General features: G+C 52.2%; 2 protein-coding genes across 27 annotated transcripts in view; one reads left to right on the plus strand and one right to left on the minus strand.

Annotated features, from left to right (window-relative positions):
* Positions 1-1,272: 1,272 nt before the first annotated feature.
* Positions 1,273-16,462, minus strand: Haus8 (HAUS augmin like complex subunit 8). Of its 3 annotated transcripts, none has more exons than XM_034519837.1 (11): positions 16,221-16,462; positions 14,787-14,845; positions 10,654-10,700; positions 8,249-8,324; positions 7,361-7,456; positions 6,901-7,013; positions 6,541-6,606; positions 6,299-6,457; positions 5,606-5,747; positions 3,552-3,735; positions 1,273-1,951 (listed from the first exon to the last, which is right to left on the minus strand). In XM_034519837.1, the coding sequence occupies exons 1-11, from the start codon at positions 16,247-16,249 to the stop codon at positions 1,774-1,776; spliced, it is 1,149 nt and encodes a 382-aa protein (XP_034375728.1). In that variant the 5' UTR covers positions 16,250-16,462; the 3' UTR covers positions 1,273-1,773. The 3 variants fall into 3 exon arrangements, with proteins under 3 accessions (XP_034375728.1, XP_076770515.1, XP_076770514.1); XM_076914400.1 differs by having other exon boundaries at positions 1,623-1,951; positions 5,504-5,747; positions 7,361-7,453; positions 16,221-16,388; XM_076914399.1 differs by having other exon boundaries at positions 1,623-1,951; positions 5,504-5,747; positions 16,221-16,388.
* A 193-nt stretch (positions 16,463-16,655) lies between these two features.
* The window catches only part of Myo9b (myosin IXB), a 90,068-nt gene continuing 82,193 nt past the window's right edge, over positions 16,656-24,530 (plus strand). For all 24 annotated transcript variants that reach the window (XM_076914398.1, XM_076914374.1, XM_076914382.1 and 21 more), the window contains exon 1: positions 16,656-16,787. The gene's annotated coding sequence lies outside the window, so the exon portion shown is untranslated. The remainder of the gene's footprint in view (positions 16,788-24,530) is intronic.

Raw genomic sequence — 24,530 nt, forward strand, 5'->3', positions numbered from 1 at the left:
CTTCTTGGAATATCCCTCCCATGGGACCCGAATGGGGAGCCATCGCCCGCAGGTGCACCCTGATGCAAGGATGAAGCCTTCCTGAAAGCAGCATGGTATCCACCTTCAAACCTTTCCCCAGCTGCCCACAAGCACTTGGGGGTAGGAGGGTTCTGCTTGAGCCTAGGGTTTTAAAAACCAGCGAAAGCCTGGCTCAAAGATAAAAAAAACCTACACACAGAGACAGAGACATTAAGAGAGAGCTCAAGGCTTCTGCTTGGGACCCTAGGCAGGGACTTTACTGCTGAGTCAGTTTTGAGAATTATAGCATCATGACATCTCTCTAAGGAAGACTTGTTGGCTTTCTGTGGCTTCCGGCACACCTTCCTCATGAATGTTCAGTCTGGGACCTGGAAGCTCATCAGGATGTGGCCCAACATCCTGTCTTAAGTGGATGTGAAACCCATACTCTGAGAATCCCCTGTTGTGTCAGAAAAGGGTGTGCACATGGGACCGTGGAACCAGCAGACGCCTGAAGCCCCTGTGGAGGAGAGAGGCAGCTGGGTCTCATGGCAGGCTTGGACAGTGCTAAGCGCAGGAGGTCATGAGAAACTAGATTCTCTCTTGCTTATTATTTGTCTCAAGAGTCATACTGTGTGGTGCACGCTGGCCATGAATTCAAAGGACAAGCTACTGAGTCAGGACTCCAAGTGTGACCACGGTGCCCAGTGTTCTCTTGTTTTACTGTGTGACCCAGGCTGGCCTGGAATCAATCTGTCTGCCTCCACCTCTGGAGTGCTGGAATCATAAACAGGTGCCACCATGACAGCTTCTCAGCTCAGTGAATACTGCAAAGCTAATGTGCTTGGCCTTCCTTCCAGTCCCACCATACCACGCCCTCCCCTGCAACATGGACCTCGAGTGCAGACATGTACAGTCAGTCTCTGTCTGTGTGTGTGGTGTGTGTCTGTCTGTCTGTCTCTGTTTCTGTCTCTCTCCCTCCCCCCCCCACCCCTCAGCAGGGAAAAAAAAGATACAGCTGCTAGCTGCCAGGAGCAGTCCCTGAAAGTCTTGCTCAAATACATTTGTCTGAGCAAATGTTATCAGGATGGCACTCCTTTTCCCTACCTAATCGTGTAATGCCAGGGCTAGAGAGCCCCAGCTTATACATACATACATACATACATACATACATACATACATACATACATACACACATACATACCATACCCTTGACTTGGGGATTGCTCTCCTGACTTGCACAGTGGTAAGGACAGTGATCTGAGTCCAGGATCGTATAATAAAAACTCTTTGTTTATTACATTGGTATCCACAATTTCTGGCAGTCTCCTGGGGTTCCTCAGAACTGGGCATAACACCTGCAGTGATGTCAACTTACCCTAACAAAAGAATCCTGGGGGAGAAGGGGTCACTTGGTTCCCAGCCCAGGAAAAGCATCACCATTGTGGGAGTCTAGGATGCTGTTTAACTAGTCACACACACAGTTAGCAGCGGGCAGAACAAATGCATCACACTGTATTCAGCTTGCTTTCTTCACTCAGTCTAGGACCCAAACCCAAGGGATGGTGCTGCCAAGACTGATGTGTCTTCCCACCTCAACGGCACCATCAAGACAAGAACCAAAGCAAACCAAAACCAAAGTGCACAAGCTTTTCAGAATACTGGACCACCAAACTTCCTTCAGTCCACAAGGAGGAGGCATGAGGAAACAAATGAGGAGAAGAGGCAGCTGGGGATGCTCCGGAAGCACTGGCTGCCTGAGGCAATCAAGGGTCAGGCCTGCTGTAATCCGTCCTGTCCTGGGTGGGGACTATGGTCCCTGCAGGCATCTGGACTGAAGTACCACTGGCTGCTGGTGAGGGTGGCCTCTGCCTCTTCCCAGACTTCCTGGTTTGTCAAAGCTGCTTCTTTACTGGCCTGGGAGGAAAGTTCCACCACCTGGCTGACAAGTCTGTGGACAGAGAAAAAGAAGGGACAATTTTGCCTGTAGACAAAACTCTAACAGAACTCTTAGAAAAAATAATTAAAAAAAAAAACAAAAAACAACTATGTGTTTGTGTGTGGTGCACAAAACACAGAGCTTGCCTGTGGAGGTCAAAGGACAACTTACAGGGGTCTGTTCTCTCCTTCTATGTCAGTCCTGGGGACTGAACTTGACTTCAGGATTTATTTGCTGAGCCATCTCACAACCCTAAGTGCCTTTGGAGTTGTAAGGCAGGGTAGAATGCTTGAATTGGCTGCAAACTTGGTGGGCACGTGTATGTCCACATGTGCATGTGTGTGTCCATGTTGCTGCAGACAGATCCAGGATCTTGTACACGCTGAGTAAGAACTCTTGACTCTGAGTTTTCTCCATTCCCAGCCCTCCCTCTATTTACTTCTTGAGAAAGCAGCCAAGTTCCCCAGGCTGACCTTGAACTGATGATCCTCCTGCCTCAGCCTTCCAAGTAGCTGAGATGGCAGGCCTTTGCTGTCAGGCCTAGCAAGCAAGAATCCTGTATATAGTCTCTCCATAATGCTAGCAGCAGCCAGCCTTGAATGCATGCCTTCATTCTGCCCCAGACTCCTGGGTATCTGGACCTCAGTGCCATGCCTTCCACACCCTCAACAGTGAGCAAAGTTTATGTGAGGAGACCTTGTTGGAACAAACCCAAGAGGTGAGCCTCAGCCCATAACCTCATGGCCCTGCCTTCTGTCTATCCCTTTATCCAATGGCCAGGTGTCCAAAAGACTTTAGCAGGCTCTAGGTGACTGAGGGCATGAGCCACAGTGTGGATGCCGGGCACATCTGCTCTACCGCTCAAGATACAGACAAACTGTGTGCTGGCCAGACAGTGGGAGCAACACAAAGACCCCGCCTCCCAGGCCATGTGAGTGATGGCTGACCTACCCTATAGGACAGTGGTGGGTGTGGCATGCTTCAGAGTCCTGCAGAGTCCTTTAGGCATCCATTTCCTTAAATGCGTTTTACATCATGAGAGTAAACAGAGCAAGATTCTTTTGGAGTAGACAAATGGCTGAGTGGGTGAAGGTGCCAGCTGCCAATCCTGCCTGCTGACCTCATTTTGATCCCTGGGACCCACATAGTTGAAAGAGAGAACAGACTCTCAAGGCTGTCCTCTGCCCTCTACACTCATGCCCTGGCATCATGTATGTGTCCGAATACCCAAAACACACACACACACACACACACACACACACACACACACACACACACACACTGTGTCTGTGTCTCTCTCCTTCTCTTCTTCCCTCTTTCTCTCCCTCTCTCCCCACCCTCTCTCTCTCATACACACACACATGTATAGGCATGAAGACAAAATTGCGACCCACAATAGCTGGGTGTGGTGGTATATGCCTGGTGTAACAGGACTCTGAAAGCTGAAGCAGGAGGATTGCTATAAGTTCAAAGCCAGACAGAACCAGCCTTCAACTGAGATACCAATGGGTGGGGTTCCATCCCCAGTGCCCCAACAGAAAAGAAAGGAGAGGATGGAGGCGCACAACAAAGGGAGTAGGGGGGAGGTTAGAGAGGGAGGCCAGCCCCACACCTGCCAAGCTCCAGGTCTTTCTCAGCGACCAAGCCCTTCAGTTCCTTCAGCCAACAGTTCAGCTGTGCACTGGCTCCAGGCTGCTGTGTGCTGGATCCCTGCACCTGTGCACTGGCATCTGGGGAGCAGATGCTCAGATCACCCAGCAGCTGCAGGGTGGTCGTCAGGGCTGGCTCCAGATCATCTGTGGAGACACAGGTCATTATTAGCAGGTCTCTGGTCCCCAAAGCAACGTTTATGTGTGTTGTGTTGGGGTTGGGATTGGAGTTGAGGTGGTGTTGGTGGTCGAGTTGGTTCTTCTCTTACATTCCAGAGATAAGGGGAAAGGGAGAGAGGCACTTCAGCAGAGATCTCACTTGTCCCTGCAAGTGTGAATGCCAAGTCACAGGCTGTAAAGTGAATGCCCAGGGCTGGGGTGCACAGGAAACACCTGCACAGGCAGCTGCCCAGGAGGGCTCCCTGTGGGCCAAGGGAGCTGAGGCTCCAGGCTGCCAGTTGCTCTCCTGTTCTTTCTCATCCTCTGTTCATACAACGGTCCTTGTCCTTCCTGGCCTCCTGTTACAAAGTACCAAGCTTCTGGCACCTGCAACAGCTGTGGGTGTTGATGCTCTGAACGCCACGAGTGTCCCAGGCTCAGGCCTGCACTACGCATGCAACCAAACACAGGCCAAGAGGGTTGAAACCCCCATTCCCTGCACGTGTCTGCAGTACATACAGCCTGCTGTTCTGTCTTCACCCTGGCAGTCAGTGTAGAGGCCAGTGATGGGTGCAGCAAGTCAGCTACGGGGAGTTTAGTTTATGGAGGATGTCTGCAGGTTCCAGGTCAACACTGCCCTTTTTTGGAGCCAGGCTCTCAATTCATAGCTCAGGCTAACCTGGATCTCTCAACCTCCCAAGTGTTGAAACGATAGCTGTAGGCCACTGTACCTTTTATGGGTTGTTGTGTAGCCCAGGCTGGACTCTAACTACTGAGCTCTAGTGATCCCCTCCCGCCTCAACCCCAAGAGCTGGGGTTTCAGACATACACCTGTGCCCAGTCCCACTCTGCTACTTGTAGAAGAAACTTGAGGGTCCACAGCTTCAGTTGTCCTTAGGGGTCCTGACAGCAACCTCCAGACATGAGGGTAAGCAAACCCTATGCAGCTAAACCATCCCCCTCAGGTGGGCTGCTCCAGAGAATCACCAAAGTGCATGGAGCCCACTGGTCTACCAGTGACTCCTCAGCAACACCCCTGTAGCAGAATAGTTCTCCCACTACTTTGTATAAAGCTCGGGGATTGGGCTGTATGAGAGGTAGGCGGAGTGAGGAGTCAGAAGGAGGAGGAAGAGGAGGAAGAGGAGGAGCTAGGAGCAGGAGAAGGAGAAACGTAGGAGCCATGGAGGACCACGCATGTATCAAGAGCAGTCCTGGGTAGCAACTTAGATCTAGGTTAGTTAATTGGGTAACACTTCCAATTCTGTGGGCAAATTGGTAATTGAGCATTACCAAACATATAAAGCCATTGGATAAGCGTTAGAGTCTCATTTCTACCAGGTACTGTGTGGATGGCGGGACGATCTGGGCTCAGCCAAGCATTGTGGAGACAGTGTGGTAGATTGGCAGAGCCATCTCCCACGCTGGTGTCTCGTGGGTGCCAGGGCCAGTGCTTCTGGCCTGTCTAAGCCAGCAGCTTGAGCCGAGCAGCAGCCGAGCAGCAGCTGAGCAGCAGCCGAGCAGCAGGGGAGCTTGTGGCCTCAGGCCTTGCATAGTTGGGAACATGTCAGCCCCATAACTCAAGACAGATCGGGTGCTGGCGCTTTAAATTTTAACCTTTAAAATTTAACACACCCCTACCCCACTAGTAGGGCCCAGGGCTCAGGACCAGTTCAGAAACCCCTTCCCCCAAGTACCTTCCAGCTGTGAGGTCAGCAGCCCAGGTACAGAATCTCTTACTCAGTTGCCAATGTCCTACCTACACAGGTGAGGACGTGGGTTCCGATACCACACCAGAGCTGAGGCACCGATGATGTCACATGTGGGCCTTGGGGCTCCTTCCTGTCATGGAGATGCCTACCTAGGAGCTCCTGCCCACTTCCTTCCATGTGGACAGCCTGTGTGGGCAGCTCGTGTCGCGTGGTGTCCAGGGCTCTGCCCAGGGTCTTGTATTCCTCTTTGAAGCACTCTAACACAGGCTGAAGAGGGCTTAGCACTTCAATCTGCAGATGGGAGGGGACACTGATAAGACACGATGTGCTCACCCCCACAGAGAGGGACTATCTGAGAGTTGGAATAGGCCTCGATTATGCTAAGCCCTGCTCTGGTACTGCATGTCTCCAGCCTCATGGACCAGCCTGTCCAGTCAATGCCTCCACAAGATCCACTGTAAAGCATTTTCTCAATTACTGAGTGGGGAGAGCCCAGCCCACTGTGCATGGTGCCATCCCTAGGCTGGTGGTCCTGGGTTCTATTGAGAAAGCAGGCTGAGCAAGCCATGGGGCACAATCCAGGAAGCAGGACTTCTTCATGGCCTCTCCATCAGCTCCTGCCTCCAGGTTCCTGCCCTGTGTGAGTTCCTGTCCTGACCTCCTTCAGTGATGAACAGTGATATGGAAGTGTAAGTCAGATAGACCCTTTCCTCTCCAACTTCCTAACACAGCATCATGCTGACACCAGGAGCCTGAGCAGAGTGCTCAGAGTGCAAATGGCATCACCCTGATTCTCCCTCCCTCGTGTCCCCTGGGGGCTTCAGGAGCATGCTCAGATCCACCTGGGCATCAAGGGCAGTGGCCAGCTCCTGCTGTTTCTGTCGGAGAAGCAGCTGGCGCCGCAGCTCCAGTGCCTGCCTCTGCAGCCTCTCCTTCTCATGGCATATGGCTGCCAAGTCCTTCTCCGCCTTCTCCTCCAGCACAGCCAGGTTGTTCTCCATCTGTGGGCACAAGACTGACTCAAGTGGGGTGGGGAGATGACAGAAGACACACACAGGTGCTCATGAGGCTGAGCTATGCTCACCTTCACAGACAGCAGGGTCATCAGCAGCGTCTGCGACTCCATCATGTCCATGGTCTCCTGCAGATCCTGCAGGGGTCCAGCTCTTCAGTTCCCAGTGGACCTGTCTCTACCCATGGCAGCACCCCCATTTCTGTGTGCTTTATAGGTTCAAATAGAACATGACTGCAGGGCTGGGATGGAGCCATGTTCATCTTGCCTGAGATACAATTATGGGTGTTTCTGCTCACTATGTGGGCACGCTGACCTGAGCAAGGACCCATGGGCACCACTAACCTGGTCTCCACCCAGGAGGACCAGTTGCATCTGCCCCTGGAGCCCTGGGTACAGGGAGTGAGACCTGCTCTCTGTCCCCACGCTCACCCGTCTCTTCTTTCGAAGGACTCCTGTTTTGTCACAGCTAGCGAAGGATGTGGACTTAGCTTTGTCTGTCATTTCCCTGTCAGGCCGGGAAGCCTTCCTGGACATGATTTTGTCTGAAATAAAGACCATTTCATTTATTTTAAAAGAGTGTTTTCCACTTGGTTTTTGAAGAGGTAGCCCAGGCTGGCCTAAGACTCAATCCTCCTGCCCCAGCACTGCCTAGGACCTTCACTGCAGCTGCCACCCCACCTGGGACCTACACCTGCTGCCACCACCCACCTGGCAGGAGATCAGACCTGCATGGAAAGCTGGGAGCACATTGAGACTCACAGTCCCAGGCTTGGTGTACATGAAAGGGACCTGCTGCTCTCAGAGTGAATCAACCTGGGATAGCAACAGGGCCATCCAAGGCTGGGGACCATCCTTGCAAGCTTTGCCCTAAAATAAAGAAACCACTTACCGTCGATGGCGGAGAGGTCCAGGTCTGGCGGGTTTATGCCATGCCCTTCCAGCATGGTAGACTGCAGGTTGCCCGTGCCCATCACTTGGCTCTCTTCTGCCCAAAGAATGTCAAGGTCAGTGCACTGAGCAGTGTGGCAGAGGCCACACCCCTCAGGACTGCTTGAGGCCCCCAGGACTATTTCTCTCAGGTGTGTGCATGCTGGATCCTCATGGACCCTGAGAGCTCTGCAGCTGAGTTGAAACAGTATCTGAGCCATCTCAATGAATGCACACATTTGGTTCTGGAGTGGTGCCTCTTCCTTGTGACTTTTGGTGGGTGGAGCCACAGCTGTTGTTTGAAATTTTGGTGAACAGGACGCATCTGGCCAAGTCAGCAGTATCAAAGCTGAGCAACCAATCTTTTATATTTCATTTTGTCATTGCTGGTAGTTGTTCCTGGTGCCACAGCACATGGCTGGCCTCAGTCTCCCCATGTGGCCAAAGACTCTGAACTGATCTTGCCTCCACTGCCCAAGTGCCACTGGGCTGTCATTTCTGCAGAACCCCTAAGCAATAAGGCAAGCAGCAGCTCCTGGCCATTCCCTCCCTGCTCTCTGGATCTGCAAGTAGTTCTGTGGACAAATGTCTGTGCCCTCAGACACTCTGCCCCATGCTCCCTTAATAAACACTTGAACCACGTCCTTTCTGACAGAGACCCCATGATGGCCAGTTTTCAATCTGACACAATCTATAATCACCTGGGAAGTGAGGGACTGTGCCCAGACTGGCCTATGGGCATGACTATGTGTGGTTGTCTTCATTGCTCTGGGGGATGCCTGGCAGCCTCTTTCCTGATCCTAGAGTCCCTATACCTAGCCACTTGTCCCCCTCCACAGCCAGGCCTCACCTCTGCTTCTGCTCCTAGGCACTGTGCTGGCCTTCCTTCCCTCAGGTGGCTTCTCTCCTTTGGCTGCTACAGAAACCTGTTATGGGAACAGAGAGTTATGAGGTCAAGCCATCTTCCCTCTGGTGTTCTTTCTCAGAGGCCATGGGGATACTTAAGAGTTTTATGTATACAGGACACACAGTTTGTTACGCAGGGAACAAGCACAGGCATCAGACACAGGAAACTAATAGCACGTCTACTGGACCTCCTTCAACACCTAAGGCATCTCTTGAGGCCTGTGCTGTGCTGAGGCCTGGAGACCAACTTCCTATAATGTTCCCAGGATGACTATACATATTACTACACTGCCATAAACCCTCAAAGCTTACAAACAGCAACAGGACTACCACAAGGAATGGTGCTATGTTGACAGTTACCACAGATCAGCAAGAAGAAGCATGGTGGGGGTGGTGCTGTGGTTCACGCCCTTCTCCTTCATCACTAGGGCAGGTGAGCCTCTGAAGAAAACAAGGAGGCAGCAGGATGGAAAAGTAAAACCCACTCCTTGCAGAAAACACCCAGCATATTCACACTGGAGTAGAGAAGTTTGCCAAAAATGAGGGTTACTCTGGGCATCCATCAGCAGTGGCCCTGGCTGTTTAGGCCAGCGTCAGAGCCAGCAGTCTCCAGGCAGGTACCAGCCAGGCCCTCAAGGTCATGAAGAGCATCAACCATGAAGATGAGAACATAAGCTCTGCTCCTTGCCTGCCTGGCAGCCAGACATGTGTCAGCCTCAGCCATGCTCTGCAGCTCCTGCTGGGTATTGAGATGCTGAGAGCTCATTAAGACCCTGTCACAGAATGAAGATACCTGATATTTCACTCTGGCATCCACATGTGCATGCATGGTTGCACACGCTGGCAGAGTCACACACACACACACACACACACACACACACACACACACACACACACACACTCTCTCTCTCTCTCTCTCTCTCTCTCTCTCTCTCTCTCTCTCTCTCTCTCTCTCTCCTGGTCAAGCTTTGCAGCAGAAGGATCTCTGTGACTCTTAAGCCTGTCCAGCCTAGTTTGTAAGCCACAGGTTCTGTGTGAGAGCTTGTTTGCAGACAAGACGGAGAGTGACTGAGGAAGGCTGCTGGTGTTCATCCCTGGCCTGCATGTGCACACACACAGACACATGTACACACGCACACAGGCCAAGTACCTCTCATCAAAAACCTGAAATCTGAAAACACTGAACTTCAGATCCAGGCATTGGTTCTCCTGTCCTACACCTTCACTCAGGACATGGACATGAGGCCCTCCAAGAATCCTCAGCCACTGAGAGAATGCACCACTGGCCCAGCCCTTCTGAGATCCACTCTGCCCCAGGAGAAAACAGCAGGTGTTATCATGAGAACACAGATACTCAAGACTCCAGCCAGATGCAGGGACCACCTGCTGGGGTAGGAGAGGCTCAGAGCATCAGGGTTCTTGAACCAAACATCACGTGTGAACACACAGGGGCACTGTGGCTAAGCCTTCAAGGCATCTTCAGCAGCAGCCTAAATGGACCAGGGATGACTATCTTTGGGAATCCGCCTGTAGTGATGTGAGAACCTCTTCCCTCTGGCTTGGTCTCCAGATGCTGCCCCAGGAACCCTGGAACCCCCACCACTCTTCTCAGGGCACAGTCCAGGCTGAACATATAACACTCTGATTATAAACTGACCTTGACAGATAATCTAGAACCTGGAGGCCAGAGGCCCAAAGGCCTGCACTGCAGGGGTGAGGTGTCACTACAGGGATGACCACACACTGCAGGGATGACCACACACTGCAGGGGCAAGGCGTCACTGCAGGGATGACCAAGCTGACAAAGATCCTCAGGGGACTCCCTGTCCTGAATGTGCTTTCCTTCTAGGTGAGCACTGCAGCTTTCAGGGTGCTGGAGGACTGTGTGGGGCAGCAGGAAGAACTGCTAACCTTATTATCCACAGCTGAAAATATCACACAGGACACTGCAGAAGTGAACACTACCTAAGTGGGACCTTTCACAGCATTCTGGGTAGGATGGCAAAATGTCCCATGACAGTTTTGCCTGTGATCCACACCAAATGCCTGCTGTCCTTGCCAGTCTGTTAAGAGCTACCTGGCTTATTGAGGATGGTCCTGAAAAACAGGCTGGACAAAATAGAGGCCCCAGAGCAAGAGGGGCAATGAAGAGGTGCAGGGGCCGTAGACCATGGAGACTGGTGTATGCTGATGCTACACTCACCAGACTTGTCACTGTGTCCAAGCCTGGATGTCGCAAAGGCACCTGGCAAAGGCCGCAAAGGTGTCCTCCAGGATCGGACTGTGGCTGCCCATATGCCCTTCACCTCACCCACTCACGGTGGCTCTAGGAGTAAAGGATTTCATTACCTTTTTCTTGTCATAATTCAGGTACCGGGACTCGACCACTCTTCCTCCTGCAGGAGACACAGTGTTTGACATAGAACATGAATGCTGCACCAGGAAGACCCAGAGTGTGACCAGGACCCTACAATGAAGAGCAGGACTGGCCCTTCATGCTCAACGACAGGAAAAGCGCCCAGCCTTCTGTTCCCTGCACACTGGCTCCTTCAGCTTTCCAGGTGTGCACACGGAAGCTACTGCATAGAGTGACCTTCACTTAGTGTTTATAAGACATTTACAGAACTCCTCTTGTACGCAGGTCCTTGGACGAGGAGCAAGCATCAAGGCATCAAGTGGAATCAAATACAGAAACATTCTAGAAAGTAAAAGCCAGGGGCCAGTGAGATGGCTCACTGGCTAGAGGACTTGTCACCAAGCTTGATGACCTCAATTCCATGCACAGGACCAAGATGGAAGGAGAGAAATTACTCCCAAGCCCTATCTTCGGACCTCAGTCTTGTGTGCCATGGCAGCCCCATCCCCCTTCAAATAAGTAAGTGTAACTTTTTAAAAAAGATACAGGAGAACTGGCTCATTGGTCGAGTGCTTGCTACTCCTGTAGAAGACCAGAGTTTAGTTGCCAGCATCCACACGGAGGCTCACAACCATCTGCAGCATCAGTTCTAGGGTATTTAATGTCCTCTCTTAGGCTCACCACCATCTGTGGCATCAGTTCTAGGGGTCCCATGACCTCTCTAGCCCTAGAGCAGCTGTGCATAGGCACCCCTCACTCACCATGAAACAAACCTCAACAACAAAACATCAGACACTTTCTTGGATCAGCCCCTTCCTGGGGGAGTCTTGTCTGTTCTGTGCTTCAACTCTAGGAAGCTTGGCCTTGTTTTTCCCACCTTCTTATTCTTTATATCAGCAGAAGAAGAAGAAGAAAAAAAAAAAAAAAAAAAAAAAAAAGACCATTCCTGGAACCCTAGAAGAAACTGCCATGATGTCACTGCCATGTTGGCATGGATTTGGGGATCTCTCCCAACTCTCCCAAGGTCCGACTGAGGTGTCTAGAGCACAGCAGAAGGATGGGAAGGGCCAAGTGAGTTTGCCCAGAGCTCGCAACCAGGAAAAGGCTTGGAAAACACAGGCCACATGTGGGACTCTGACCCTGGTTCAGTTCAACACTCTTGAGCCTGCTGCTAAAACAGACACACTGCCTGAGTGCCCCGGCCAGATCTCAGGGCCTGTTTGCCAACCACTGAATACTCTAGATCACTCCTCTCAGCTGGACCTTGTTCCTCTCTACCTCAGCCACCCAAGCTTCGAAAGAAATTAAACTACCAGCTTAAAAACAACAACCTGAAGGCAAGAGGAGTCTTCAGCAGCCCAGGAACAGGGAAGCCAGTGCACACAGCTCCTGTTCCTGCATGCTCAGTCCCTGCATGAGCCATGGCTGCCTCTTCCACTCAGGGGTGGGGACGGTTATGCCCACAAACTTTCCTCTTCCACCAATTCCTGCCTTGACCATGGGTAGGACCCTCAAGAGACTCAATCAGGTGCAGGCCTCCTCAGACTTTGGCTTCCTTTGGTGGCTGCTGAGCTTGGGTCTCTGGCTTGGCCCAATGTAGGACCAGCAAGACCCACCTCTGCCCGTCTTCACCCATCTCACATCGTGGGCCCTGCTTCACTCACAGGGGCATTTTTTCCCCACCACTCTACAGTCCCTCCCTCATTCCTAATTCCCCTCACCTCCTAGGCCCAGCCCTTTAATCTCTGATGGAGACTGTCCGGGAAGGACAGCACCCCCACCCCTGAGATCCTCTCCTACCCCATGCTGCTGAACCCCTTGATGTCCCCTGGGCTCTGGGGACTCTGTCCTTGGGCTGCCCCAGCTCTACAGACGCAGCCTGCTGCTCCCCTTCCCCTCATCCCACTTCCTAGCTCTGCTTCACACAAACACTCTAAGATCTCTGCACTGGTTGCCTGGCCTCCTTTGGTCCCTGTCTGTCCTCCAGAAGCTCTGCTGCACTCTCTCACCACAGCAGGACCCCACCAAGACACTGCTTCTGAACCCAACAGCCACCAGAAGCCCAGGTCATGAGGCCACCAGCAGCTTTGGGCCCAGGACTCAGGGCTCCTTCCTCCTTCAGGGTCCTTCAGCCCCTAGGTCTCAGAGCCCCTTGGCACCCCAAGCCCTTTCCCTTATTGCTAACCAGCAGCTGCCCTATTCGAGCAACCTGGGCCTCACTGGGTTTCTGATGTGGCTCTACCTGCAGGGCTGGGGATGTCTACATGCTAGGCGTGCGGCTGCAACTGGACACGCAGGTAATGCCTGGCTGTGTTGCCCAGGCTGGCCTCACACTCCTGGTCTCAGGAGGCTCTCCAGTCTAAGCCTCTCAAGTGCTGGGATGACAGGTATGTGCCACTATGCCAGCTAGGAAACTTCAGGTTTGATGAAAGACAGGGATCTGTGGTCCTGGTTACTTCCAACAGTGGGGGACACCAAAGTTCTGAGCATCCTGTCATCTTGAACTAACAGTCCAAGTGCTTCACACAAGCACCATGAGATCTCTGCACTGCTTGCCTGTTCTCCTTTGGTCCCTGTCTGCAGTCACCTTGTAGCGGGATATTCTTCCCGCCAGTTGGGAGGAGCTAAGGTGGGAGGAGTAAGGAGAAGGAAGAGGAAGAGCTAGGGAAAAGAGGACCAGAGTGGGGGGGACATGAAAGTGGACATGTACCTGTCTCTAGCAGTCAAAGGTAGTTGATATGTCTAGGTTAGATATTGGGTTACACCTCTGATTGTGTGGGCATCTTGTTATTGAGCATTACCAAATATATAAAGCCTTTGGATAATCTAAGCATTAGAGTCTCATTCCTACCGGGCCTGAGTGGATGGCGGGATGGTCTGGGCTCAGCCATCTCCCACACTGGCGTCTCGTGGGTGCCGGGGCCGGTGTTCCTGGCTGGTTGTGTTTAGCTGCGGAGCACTTGGCTCCAGGCTGTGGAGCATGGCGGCGTGAGCTAAGCAGAGCCGCTGCCACATAGTCAGCCCATCCAGCTGCCTTCATTAAATAACCAACACAACATCACCTAAGGGGGGGGTCGTCTCCATGAAGATGGTGTCACCCTGAGGACATGGCTATATTAATAAAACCAGGCAGCATGCAAACATACCAGAGGTTACAAACAAGACTACCTGGATGGGGCCACTAAGTGATAGTGCGCTACTTTGGCATGGTGAGGGCCCAAGTTCCATCCCTGCCATCTTAATAAACAAGCAAACCTACATCTGCTGGGGATGTAGCTCAGTGGTTAGGCACTTGCCTAGCATATGTGAGGTCCTGGGCTCCATCCCTAGGACTAAACCCCCATCCCCTACCCCTAACCCACCAGGTCCAGGGGTCACTCAACCCTGAGGGCTTGAGTCTGATCCTATGATCTCTATGGTACAAGAAGAGAAAACACTCCCTGAGATGTGCTTGACCCCCACATGTATGCCGTGTGCCCCAACCCCTGCCCAGAGTATAATTAAGAAAAGCAAGAGAAAGGGGTTCATGAGCACTTGCTGCCCTTGCAGGAGACCTGAATTTGCTTCCCAGCACCCACACCGGGTGGCTCAGCAGCTTTCAGGGAACTGGATATGGGCCCTGTGCCACCAGCACCGTCCAGACTGGGGAATGCAGGCCTGTCTTGAGAGCCTGTTGCCATGGCAAAAGAGACTCCAACTCTCCAGAGGACCACTGCAGTCAAATGACACCTCAGTGATGAAAACTACCAGTCCCCAAAGGCATGCCACTGATCAGAGAAAGCTTCAGACTTGTTTCTGTGACCTCCCTGTCCCCCTCCCCAATAACACAACCTTTTCATGAACTAGATGGCAACAGGAAGCAAGAAGAGCAGGACTTTAGTGGCCACAAAAGAAATTCAGCCTGTAAGGTCCTTGTAGCCAAGCTCAATGACCCAGTTCAGTGCCTGGGACCACGCGTGGTAGGACACAGTGACTCCCATGGTCTGTCTTCTACCTTCTACACTCATGCTATGGCATGCACACCCCTCCAATGAGATGAATACACATGGAATAATAAAATTAAACAGAAATATTAATGAAGACAAAACAGACAGACACTTCCTTAAAGGACCCTGGCAGTCCTCACCTTGCACTCTCCTTCCCTTTGCCTTGGGAACAGCACGAGTACCAGCGGCTGCAGGCTTCCTGCAAGAAAGAGGAGAGATATATGCAGTTCATCCAGCTGGAGTTGTACAAAGACCAGAGCCTCCTGCCTCCTTCTACAGTGGGAGCTGGGTCCTAGGTGAGGGCTGCTCCCAGGACAGGCTCCACAGGAAGAATACTACCTCCCTCGCATCTTCATGGAAGTCAGAACACTGGCTATGGGCTTCCCTCACTCCTATGATGCCGCTGGGTGACTCAGAGCCTCTTAGGACAGAGAGAAACCAGAGCTTCCCCCCAGGGCAAGATCCCTGTCTTATCAGGTTGGTGTGCTAACAGCCAGACTGGTGTGAGGGCTTAGGGATGGGACAGAGGATTTGACAAGGCCACTTGTAGCACAGGGGCTAGGTGGATGATGGGAGGAAAGCTCCAGTCATAAGGATGAGGTAGCAGGCTAGGGTAAGGGACTATCACATAGCATTCTCTGCAAAGGGTCAGCTTTCTAGGCTGCCCAGTCACTATGACCAGCAACTATTCAACTTTGCCATTCTAGTACTGAGGTTGACACAATGGGTGGTCCATGTGGCAACAAAACACTTTACTGACTTAGCAAATCAGGGGTCACACAATGTTCATGTGTTACAGAATAGTTGTATTTTTTTAAACAAACGGATTTTTTAAAGATTTATCTTATTCATATGAGTACACTATACCTGTCTTCAGATACACCAGTAGAGGGCATCAGATCCCATTAGAAATGGTTGTGAGCCACCATGTGGTTGCTGGGAATTGAACTCAAGTCCTCTGGCAGAGCAGTCAGCGCTCTTAACTGCTGAGCCATCTCTCTAGCCCCATCCTTCAGACTCTTAGGAAGCAAACACCCATGAGTGCGGAACTCTCATAGTGAGCCAAGGCTAAAGGGGAGTGCAGCAAACAGTTCTAGAGCTCCTGAGGCCTAGGAAAAGTCCTAGTGCATGGTAGTGCAGGGACTAAAGTCGTACTACCATGTAGGGTCACGTTTTTTCCTTAAAAAAAAAAAAAACAAGGCTGGGTAGTGGAGGCACACGCCTTTGATCCCAACACTTGGGAGGCAGAGGCAGGCAGAGCTCTGTGAATTCAAGGCCAGCCTGGTCTACAGAGCTCCGGGTCAGCTACACAAAAGAAACACTGTCTCCAAGGGGAAAAAGGAGAGGAAGTCCACCAAAGTCCACGCACAACCCTAATTCTGAGCTGCATTTGGGACCCCAGCTCGCCAGCACGCACAGAAGCGGCTCAGAGCCAGGGCTTCTGGAGTGAGAAGGGTTTGGGCAGTTGCTCATAGGATCCCAGTTCTCCAGCTCGGCTGCCTGTGTGCCCAGGATCTGGTCTTTGGCCAACCCTCGGAGCTCCTAAATTCCGTCCTTCTACGATCCCAACTCACCCAATGTCCGGCTCTGAGGAATCTGCCATTCTCCCTCCTTCCACTCAAAGGCAAACGTCTCAGAGTCCCGCCCTCTAGGAGGCAGGGAGTAGTGCTGGAGGCCGGAGAATGCTCTTAGTACACCGGCCGCAGGGTGGGCACCGTGCTCGCTACAGTTGGTTTAGCCGGGCTAATAGCCGGGCCAATAGCCGGGCCAAGAGCGCCGAGGGAGGGCGTGGCTTCAAGATGCCCCTGAGACGCGTGGGCTTCCGGCTCCGGGCTGAACGGGCTAAATAGTGCTGGGGAGAGGCGTGGCTATCATAGTGCCCGCCCCTTTCAGCTGTAGAACACTTGGCAACTGGAATGCACCAACCGCAGGGGCGTTCGCTGCGCGCCTTCAGGCGGGGCGTGACCTCGAGGCGCCCCGCCCCTCCGACGCGCTGGCGCCCTCCCACTCAGCGCCTCCGGAACCCGGAAGTGAGATCGCACGGGGGAGCGGCGGGCGAGGCTGGTCGCTTCGGGGCGGGGCGGCCGGGAGCAGCGGGCGGTCTGGCCGGGGACCGGTGGCTCGCAGCGGCCGAGGTCCAGGTGAGTTCTCGCGGCGGCCGTGAGTGGAGACTGAAGCCCGGGTTGTGTATCGGATTGCTGCTGGGGTCCTGGGGCGTGAGGGCAGGATGCGGCCTGGAGGACGCGTGGACGCTGAGGGGGTTGAGTCTGGCGGGCTTACCGTGGCTTTGAGTGGCGGCTGCGGAGAGGACGTGGCTAAGGTGGCATCTGGGGGTCTCAGGAAACAGGGGAGGCCAGGAAGGCGGAGCCGAAGGGCCGTGCTAGGGAAAGGGACTTCTGCACTCGCGGTCTGAGCCTTAGGGTGTTGGAGAGGAGCTAGGCGCTCAGAGAATGGAAAACGGTCTGTGGCAACCCGCTGTTGGGGGTGGAACGTGTAAAAGAGTGGGCCTGGAAAGACACGCAAAAGCAGTTCCTCAGAGGGCCGGAGGAGGGGAGAGAAGGAGGAAAGGGAGATGACGGGGTGCAGCCTCTGGAGACTCGCCCCCGCCTTCCCCTCTTGATTCATCTTCTTCCTGACTTCACACCCGGACAGCTGGGTGATCCGCCAGGGCGAGTCCCAGCGCCCTCTGGGTTCTCTGTCTGCCTTGATAGGCACATCACTTTATGCTCAAGAAAGAAGTAGTTGGACTCTAGGGGAGGTTCCAGGGGCGGGGGAGGGTTGGGTCTGACACCCCGAACTGCCTTTCAGAAGAAAGGGTATAGGGTGGAAGCCACTCTCTCATGAGAGTCGCATCCTTGGACTTAAATGGGTTTTTTAAAAAACGACTTACAAGAAACTTAACCCCAGCACAAGGCATTTTAGAGGAGGCCTTTTGTGCCCCTTTGCTTTGGCTCGCTTTCCAGCATTTTAAGGCATCCACCTGGCAGCCCCTCAGGTTTATCTCCTTCCCTTGTTGGATATTGTCTAGTCTTTGAAATTGTCTTAAGGTGTCCAGGAATGGCTGGAGGTGGCATGAGCAACTATAAAGTTGTTGTCACCCGCCTGTCTGCTCCTACAAGAGCCTGGAGCTGCCTGGTTTTGATTGGCATCACTTTCTCCTTTCCCCTCCCCCCATTGCCAGTATTCCCTGTCTGCTGTGTACTTGCTGAAAGAAAGCCAGGTTTAGGGCTCCATTTGGTACAGGAATCTGGATAAAAAGGAAGCCTCAGAGACATGACTGCCCCATTCAGTTCCAGAATGTTCTGGAAGAAAGCTTTCAGCTTAGCTTGCCCAAGGGCACATGGTGCAAGTCATGCCCCTTGGAATATCGGAGAGCTCCTGGTCCTGAGACCCCAGGAAGGACATGAACTTTTCTGTGCATGGCCATGCTCTTTCTTCTGCCTGCTTGGAACTGTGACTCAGTGGGGGTCTCCTGGAAGAAGCAAGCGCCTTGTTTGGGGTCTGGCCTGGGGCAAGACTGTGCCTATTTCTCCTTTGGATTGGCCTGTGTCAGCCTTTTTCCAGAACTAACCCCACTTATTAACTTTCATGTCTCTGGTACACACCCTTTGGTTTTATGCAGCTCCGACTTTCTGTCTCTTGTGCTGAAAATGTTGGGGATGGAACTTAGAACCTTGTGCGTGCTTACTGGGTAAGTGCTCCACCATGGAGCCACACCTCCAGTTGGTGTTCAGGATGCTACCTGCGTGAAGCACAACTCTGGCTTTGACCTCCCACTTGGATAAAACCCTCTCTCAAGTCTAGCTGGTACCTTGTGGGTCAGGTTGGGACTCAGGACTCCTGGGCTTGACTCCCTTCCTGACAAGAGACCATGAACTTGTGGCTTCCCTTTCCTTATCTCTCTAGAGTAACATGTGGTGAATGGGTCCAAAATCTAATCAAGCAAGAGCTGGCTGTGCCAAGCCAAGTTGGCTGCCTCTTCAGAGCAGAGCTGAGATCTCATTGTGCCTCAGAGGGGCAGCTCATTGACCCTTTACATGGAAAAAATGCCATTCCCATTAGGCAGACCTTCACAGTGACAGGTGGCATGAGTTATCACAGGGACTGAATTGGGGACACTGAGAGCAAGACTTGGGATGTAGGGGGTCCATTATGTTTCCTGGGAAGAGGTGTCTGGTCTGCAGCCAGACCTGGGAGGCCATGTCGTTGATGAATCCAGGATGACAGGAGCAAATGCCCCATCATTCTGCTCTTTGGGACACTTGTTGTGGCCTCTGCTTTAGTTTCAATATTTTTTTCCAGTCAACCACCAGGAGAGGGTTATTGTTCTTATTTTCCCAAAATGGCCTCAGGCAGGTATTGGCTTTGGAGATGGGTCCCTACGCTTTTGTAGAACTGGGAAGCATGGCCAGGAGACTAGGTCTGTGCTGTTAGGACATGATGGCCCAGGCATCCCTAGCACCCTAAGAGAGCAAAAAGCCAGCCAGTCTCTGTCTGTAGTCCCCAGTCCTTTAAAATAGCCTTCACCCAAGTTTGCTGTCAAACTGTCCTGATACCTGGTGAGGGCCCATTCTTTGCCTCAGGACCACCTGTGCACCATGTGATGCTGTAGTGTCCCCAGCTTGCATCAGCAGGAGTGAGTTGACCTAAGATGATGACAGGTTGTGTGGAGTGGGGTGGGCCACAGCGAATGGACCCAAGGTGGTAATAGATGCTGTGCTGCAGTCCCCACTGGCCTCAGTGCATCTCAGGATCATCTGCAGGAGTCTAGAGAGGTGAGGACACCTTGGTTGCTAGATTCTGCTGGCCACTGCCTGGGAGAAGACCAGGGGGAGAGCAGGGCAGGTGAGCCAGCCAAGGCAGCCTGGCAGGGACAGCAGGACCATTGTTTCCCTCCTCCTTGTATTATTACTACTGACCTGAGTTTTTGCAGACTCTGTCCCCATCTGGAAACAAAATGTCACTTTTCTTGCAAGATTAGCTGTACCGGCCTCCGTTCTCAGAAGCTGCCCAATCGACATGCCTCTGATAAGCTGCATTACCTCCTTCATGGGCCAGGCCCTCAGGTAGCAGCCTTTTCCACACGGCGCACACTTTGAGGTTTTGTGTGTGTGTGTGTGTGTGTGTGTGTGTGTGTCCATTGCTATCCCCTTCTCTGCCTGTTTCTTTTCCCCTTTCTCACCAATGACCATGGCATAGCTGCTTCACCTCTGTGGGGGAAGGTCATCCACTCTGGGGCTGATCTGACTGATGATCCACTCTCAGGTGTGGTCCCCAGTGTCCCACCTGCTAGGCCTTTGTGTCTTTGAGGTCCACAATCTAGCTGTGCCAGGCAGCCCCTGCCCGGCCCACCATTCAGCCGGGCCCAGGCGTGGCCTCCTCACAGAGCAAGACAGGCCCTTCTCTTCTGCTCTCGAGGTCCCAGAGGGGCAGAACAAAGGGCCTTGTCTCTGCCCTTCTGTCCACTTTGGCTGGGAAAGGCCTCCATGATTCGCCACATTGGAAAAATGCCGCTGATGAGCTGGGCATCTGCTCATTTCCTACTCAAGACTCCCTGAGAAGTGATTCAGGAGTTCAGCCTGGAGGATTGTCAGATGATGAATAAGCTGGCAGAGTTGACTCATTATGTAGGTCCTGACTCTACCATGTGTCTTACGCACATATGTGTGTGAGAGAGAGATGGAGTCAATCTAGAGGTGATTCTGGCAGGCTTGTGTCTACCACAGACTAGATAGACAACCCACAAGACTTTACTGTCATGAGATTCTCAAGTCCCAAGATTAAGTGCGGGCCTGGTTGCCTGCATGCAACCCAGGCTCATGGGTGGCCATCTTACCCCTGTATCTCCTGTCCTCTTCTTCTGAGCTTAACCCTGTGTCCTACTTCCTCTTAGGACATCAGCCACACAAGTGAAGGTCCATGTTGGGGGAATCTTGTTTCACTTTAATACTCATTATAAAGAACCTCGACTCCTGACGTAGTCTTTTAAAGTGCTGGGATGGGTAGGTCGGAATGGCCTCACATGAAATCCCAGCAGAAGTATGAAGGCAGGAAGATCCTGAGATTGTTACCAGCGTAGGCTGTATAGTAAGACTTATCTCAAGTAAGAACAAAAAAATAAAAGAAAATTTGTAAGTATCCCCAGCATTGGGAATTAAGCACATGACCAAAGGGCGGAGGCACATCTGCCCTTTATACTAGGCCAGTGACAAGCTTGGTTGTCATCTGACAGAGGGCTTTGGGGAAACTGATCACACACACACACACCCCATGCTGTGTTCATCCAGTTTCTTCTCTGTTGAGTAAACACTTTAAGGAGTGGGTAAGTTGGTTGGCCACATCAACCCTGGGAAGCTCCCTTTGAGGGAATTTTCTGGATTTTCCCTTCCTATGCTCAGGGTGAATCCAGAAAGGTAAAGACTCTGCCTAGAAAAGAGCTAGTGATCTTTGGGGACTTTTGGTTGCCCAGGCTGGCCTTGAACTCCCAGTCCTCTTGCCTCAGGTTCCCAAGTGTAGGAACCTCCACACTTGGTTTGCAAGGGGCTGTTTTAGAGTTCAGTTTGCAGCTGTGAGTGCTGGGTAAAGGGCCAGAGGAAACTTACAAATAGTACAGAATGGGGTCTGGGCATCTCAGAGTCAGAGAACAACATCCCAAAGCAACTCCATCATGAATGAGATGATTGGTCCACAGAAGCTTCTGGAAGGTTTTAAAACTTTTTGAGTGAGGCAGGAAGGTTGACTGGAAAGCAGGCTTGGAGCTGGCTCCCGGAGACAGTGCGGGGAACAGGAACTGTTTCATCTGTACAGCCATGAGTTCACACCCCAGCAGGAGCTGTGAGAGTGTCCAGGGCTTAAGGGTGCTTGCTGCTCTTCCAGAGGACCAGAGTTCAGGTCCCAGCACAAACGTAGGGCAGCTCACAGTCAACTGTAACTCCAGGTAAATCTGATGCCCTCTTCTGCCTTCTACATAGACTTGCACACATATACAGTCAACACAGACATACATAATTAAAAATTTTTTTAAAAAGTAAGGAGTATGAGAGAGCCAAAGAGGTGGGTGTGCTGTGCATCAGCAGGGCCAGGCAGGCCATGGTCCCCTCCCAGAGGCAGAGCACCTCCTCTCATTCTTGGGTGAGTGAAACCAGGAAGAGGCTGAGAGGTGATACTGGGGACTCTTGCTTCAGTATCCTTGGGATGTTCTGTGACTCTGAGTTGCTTAGACCACATTCTGTACTATTTGTAAGTTTCCTCTGGCCTTTTACCCAGCACTCACAGCTGCAAACTGAACTCTAAAACAGCCCCTTGCAAACCAAGTGTGGAGGTTCCTACACTTGGGAACCTGAGGCAAGAGGACTGGGAGTTCGATGCCTGGTGACGATGCTGGAGTCCCTGGGTTTGGCTTGTGACAGAGATCTCACTGTCATGTGGAGATGGAGTCAGGGTGGGCATGACTATGGATGGAAATCTGAAAACTCTGGGGCTGTTGGGAACCCAGCCCTTTTCCCTGGGTGATGATTCTGAGTTATCTCATGGGTTTAGCAGAAAATGATGAGGAGGTTAGGGGATGACGTGTCACTACAGGTGTCTGGGCTCAACCACTGAGGCAGGGGTTGTCCTTCCAGGTCACTCTGCTCACAGCCCCTTGCTAGACCTGGCATGAGGCTTGTGGGCATGGGAAGGAGCCAAACTAGCATCTCCTGTCCCTGTGAGGGACAAACGCCTCCCTTTACCCTAGCTGTATGAATGTCCTGAGGCTCCAGGGGACCCTGAGTTGTGGGACAGTCACTTCTGTTAAAGCTTGCTTCTCTGCCTCTGAGAGGCGATGTCTGGGGACATGTCATGCTCTGTAGTGGACAGCGCCATGCATTGTGGAACTTGAGTGGTATCCCAGACTTGGCCTGTGAAGAGCCATTGACACCCATACTTTCTGGGGTGACATTGTCCTCTGAGGACAGAGTCAGCCCAAGGGCAGCACCTGATGTTCATGAGAGACATGCTTTCTACACACCTGCCCATGCTGGCCCTAGGGCCTCGGCTTTCTTGGTGACATGAGTGCTGAGCCTCCTTCCATGTAGATGGGTTTCCAGGGGGTTGGGTGGTGACTGTCAGGTATCCACAAGGGCAGGTCTTACTGTACTGGTTCCCCTGTTAGATCTCTTCTCACAGGTCACAGAGGTCGTGCTAGGTCCTAAAAAGTCCCTGTGGAGTTTTGAGGAGACTGGTCAGAAGTGTTGGCTTCATGACATTTTGTTGGCGTTATTGTTTGGGATTGTAATTTTTATTGTTGGGACCATGTGCTGGGCAAGGACTCTGCCACAGCAGGAGTTCATCCCTACGTGTAAACTCCTAAATTCTCCCAAACCTGGAACTTTCTGAGTCATTCACATGGTGCCATGTTTGGAAGATTCCTCACATGGAATCATGGGCTGGATTGCCATCCAAAGAGAGACAGTGGAAAATGTTGCAGAGTCTTCCTGGGTCTGTGAGAGTGGGAAGGCTGACCAATGGATGGCAGAGCCCATGTGGAAGCCTTTGGGTTTCTACTTGAGTGAAATCTTCACCGTGACTTGTTTTTTCCTTGAAACACAGGTTGGAACTTACAGTCTTCAATTTCCCGACTCAGTTTCCCATGCCTGAGATCACAGGCATACATTACTATGCCCATCTCCTTTTTGTAGTTATAAATGTTCTAAAAGCCAGAGGGTCCAAAATCTAAAATGCTGTGGTTCCAGGCATTTCCCACAGGGGATTCTTGACCTGTGGGGGTCCAGGCCAGTATTTTTTGAGTGGCTACTTCATTCCCATAAGAGCCTATGTGAGAGAGAGACTCCCGTGGTGTGTTGTCACTAGGGGGTGGGGGTGGGAGATTCCCACAGCAGAGCTGACTCAGGCTGTGCTGTTAGGCTGGAGAAACCCACTAGGTCCCTTGTAATCCTACTGCCCTGAGGCCTTAGATGGTTCTGACCATAGGGCCTTAATCTGATCTTTCCTCCTATACTATAAATCTGCTCTTGAAGGCAGATTGGGATCCCCAGTCACTCTGAGGCAGGAGGATTAGGACCCTAAGGCCACTGTGGGCTCCATAGGGAGACCCTGTCTCAATAGTAAAAGGTGTCCTGTGTGAGTGCTTTCCTGTTTTTTCTGGGACCTTTCTACTGGAGTTAGACTAGCTGTCTCACCAAGTTTAGGGAGAAGCCAGAATGTTGGGTACCTTCCATGGTGAGGCCTAGTGACAGATGGTCTATGGAAATTCTAGAAAGGTCTACAGGTATGTATGTCCTTTGCACAGGACCTGCCTGCTTCCCAGTGTCCTTTGCCTTTATTTTGCAGCCCATGGGGCACCTGGAAATGTTCCAGAACCTAGCTGTACACAGGGCCTGTCCCCCAACTTGCAGCCAGAGCCTGCCTGCTTGTCGTAGGTCTGATGGAGCCACTGTAAGCTCCCCTGACACCTGCAGAGACCACTACAGGGGACCTTGCAACCCCCAGATCCTCCATCTGTGCCCACGGTGTCACTATATGGCACTGAGACAGTCTAAGCTCTTTCCTGCATTTGTGGGGCCTCAGAATCTGACCATTCTTATTTTGGTTCCTCTCATACCACACTGGAAGCCATGTTCCCAGACTAACCCAGATGGCCTGTGGCCCTGCCCTTAGGTGGCCCCTGCCCCCATGTTCTGTGTACCTGGGTCCCTCTAGCTGTGTCCAGCTCTGGCTTCTTCCCTGCCTCTCCACCTCCCTGTCCCAAATGCCCATATAGACACGTGGGTTTCTGGGTCTCCCCACTTCTCAGATGCTTGGGACTGGTTCTTTCTTTGCTGTATGGATGGTTGTCCTGACACTGGAGGACCTTGCTTCAAGTAGTGGCAGTCAAAAATGGTGCT

The sequence above is a fragment of the Arvicanthis niloticus genome, chromosome 16 (assembly GCF_011762505.2).
Source record: "Arvicanthis niloticus isolate mArvNil1 chromosome 16, mArvNil1.pat.X, whole genome shotgun sequence".
NCBI lineage: Eukaryota > Metazoa > Chordata > Mammalia > Rodentia > Muridae > Arvicanthis > Arvicanthis niloticus.

What these genes read in the sequence shown, in the direction of transcription:
- Haus8 (XM_076914399.1), bottom strand. Translation starts at nt 16,249, where the DNA reads ATGGCAGATTCCTCAGAGCCGGACATTGG. An exon ending in TCCTCAGAGCCGGACATTGG is followed by an intron (nt 14,846 to 16,220) that starts GTGAGTTGGGAT and finishes TCTTTCTTGCAG; the next exon opens with GAAGCCTGCAGCCGCTGGTA. An exon ending in TCCTTCGAAAGAAGAGACGG is followed by an intron (nt 6,607 to 6,900) that starts GTGAGCGTGGGG and finishes GGACCCCTGCAG; the next exon opens with GATCTGCAGGAGACCATGGA.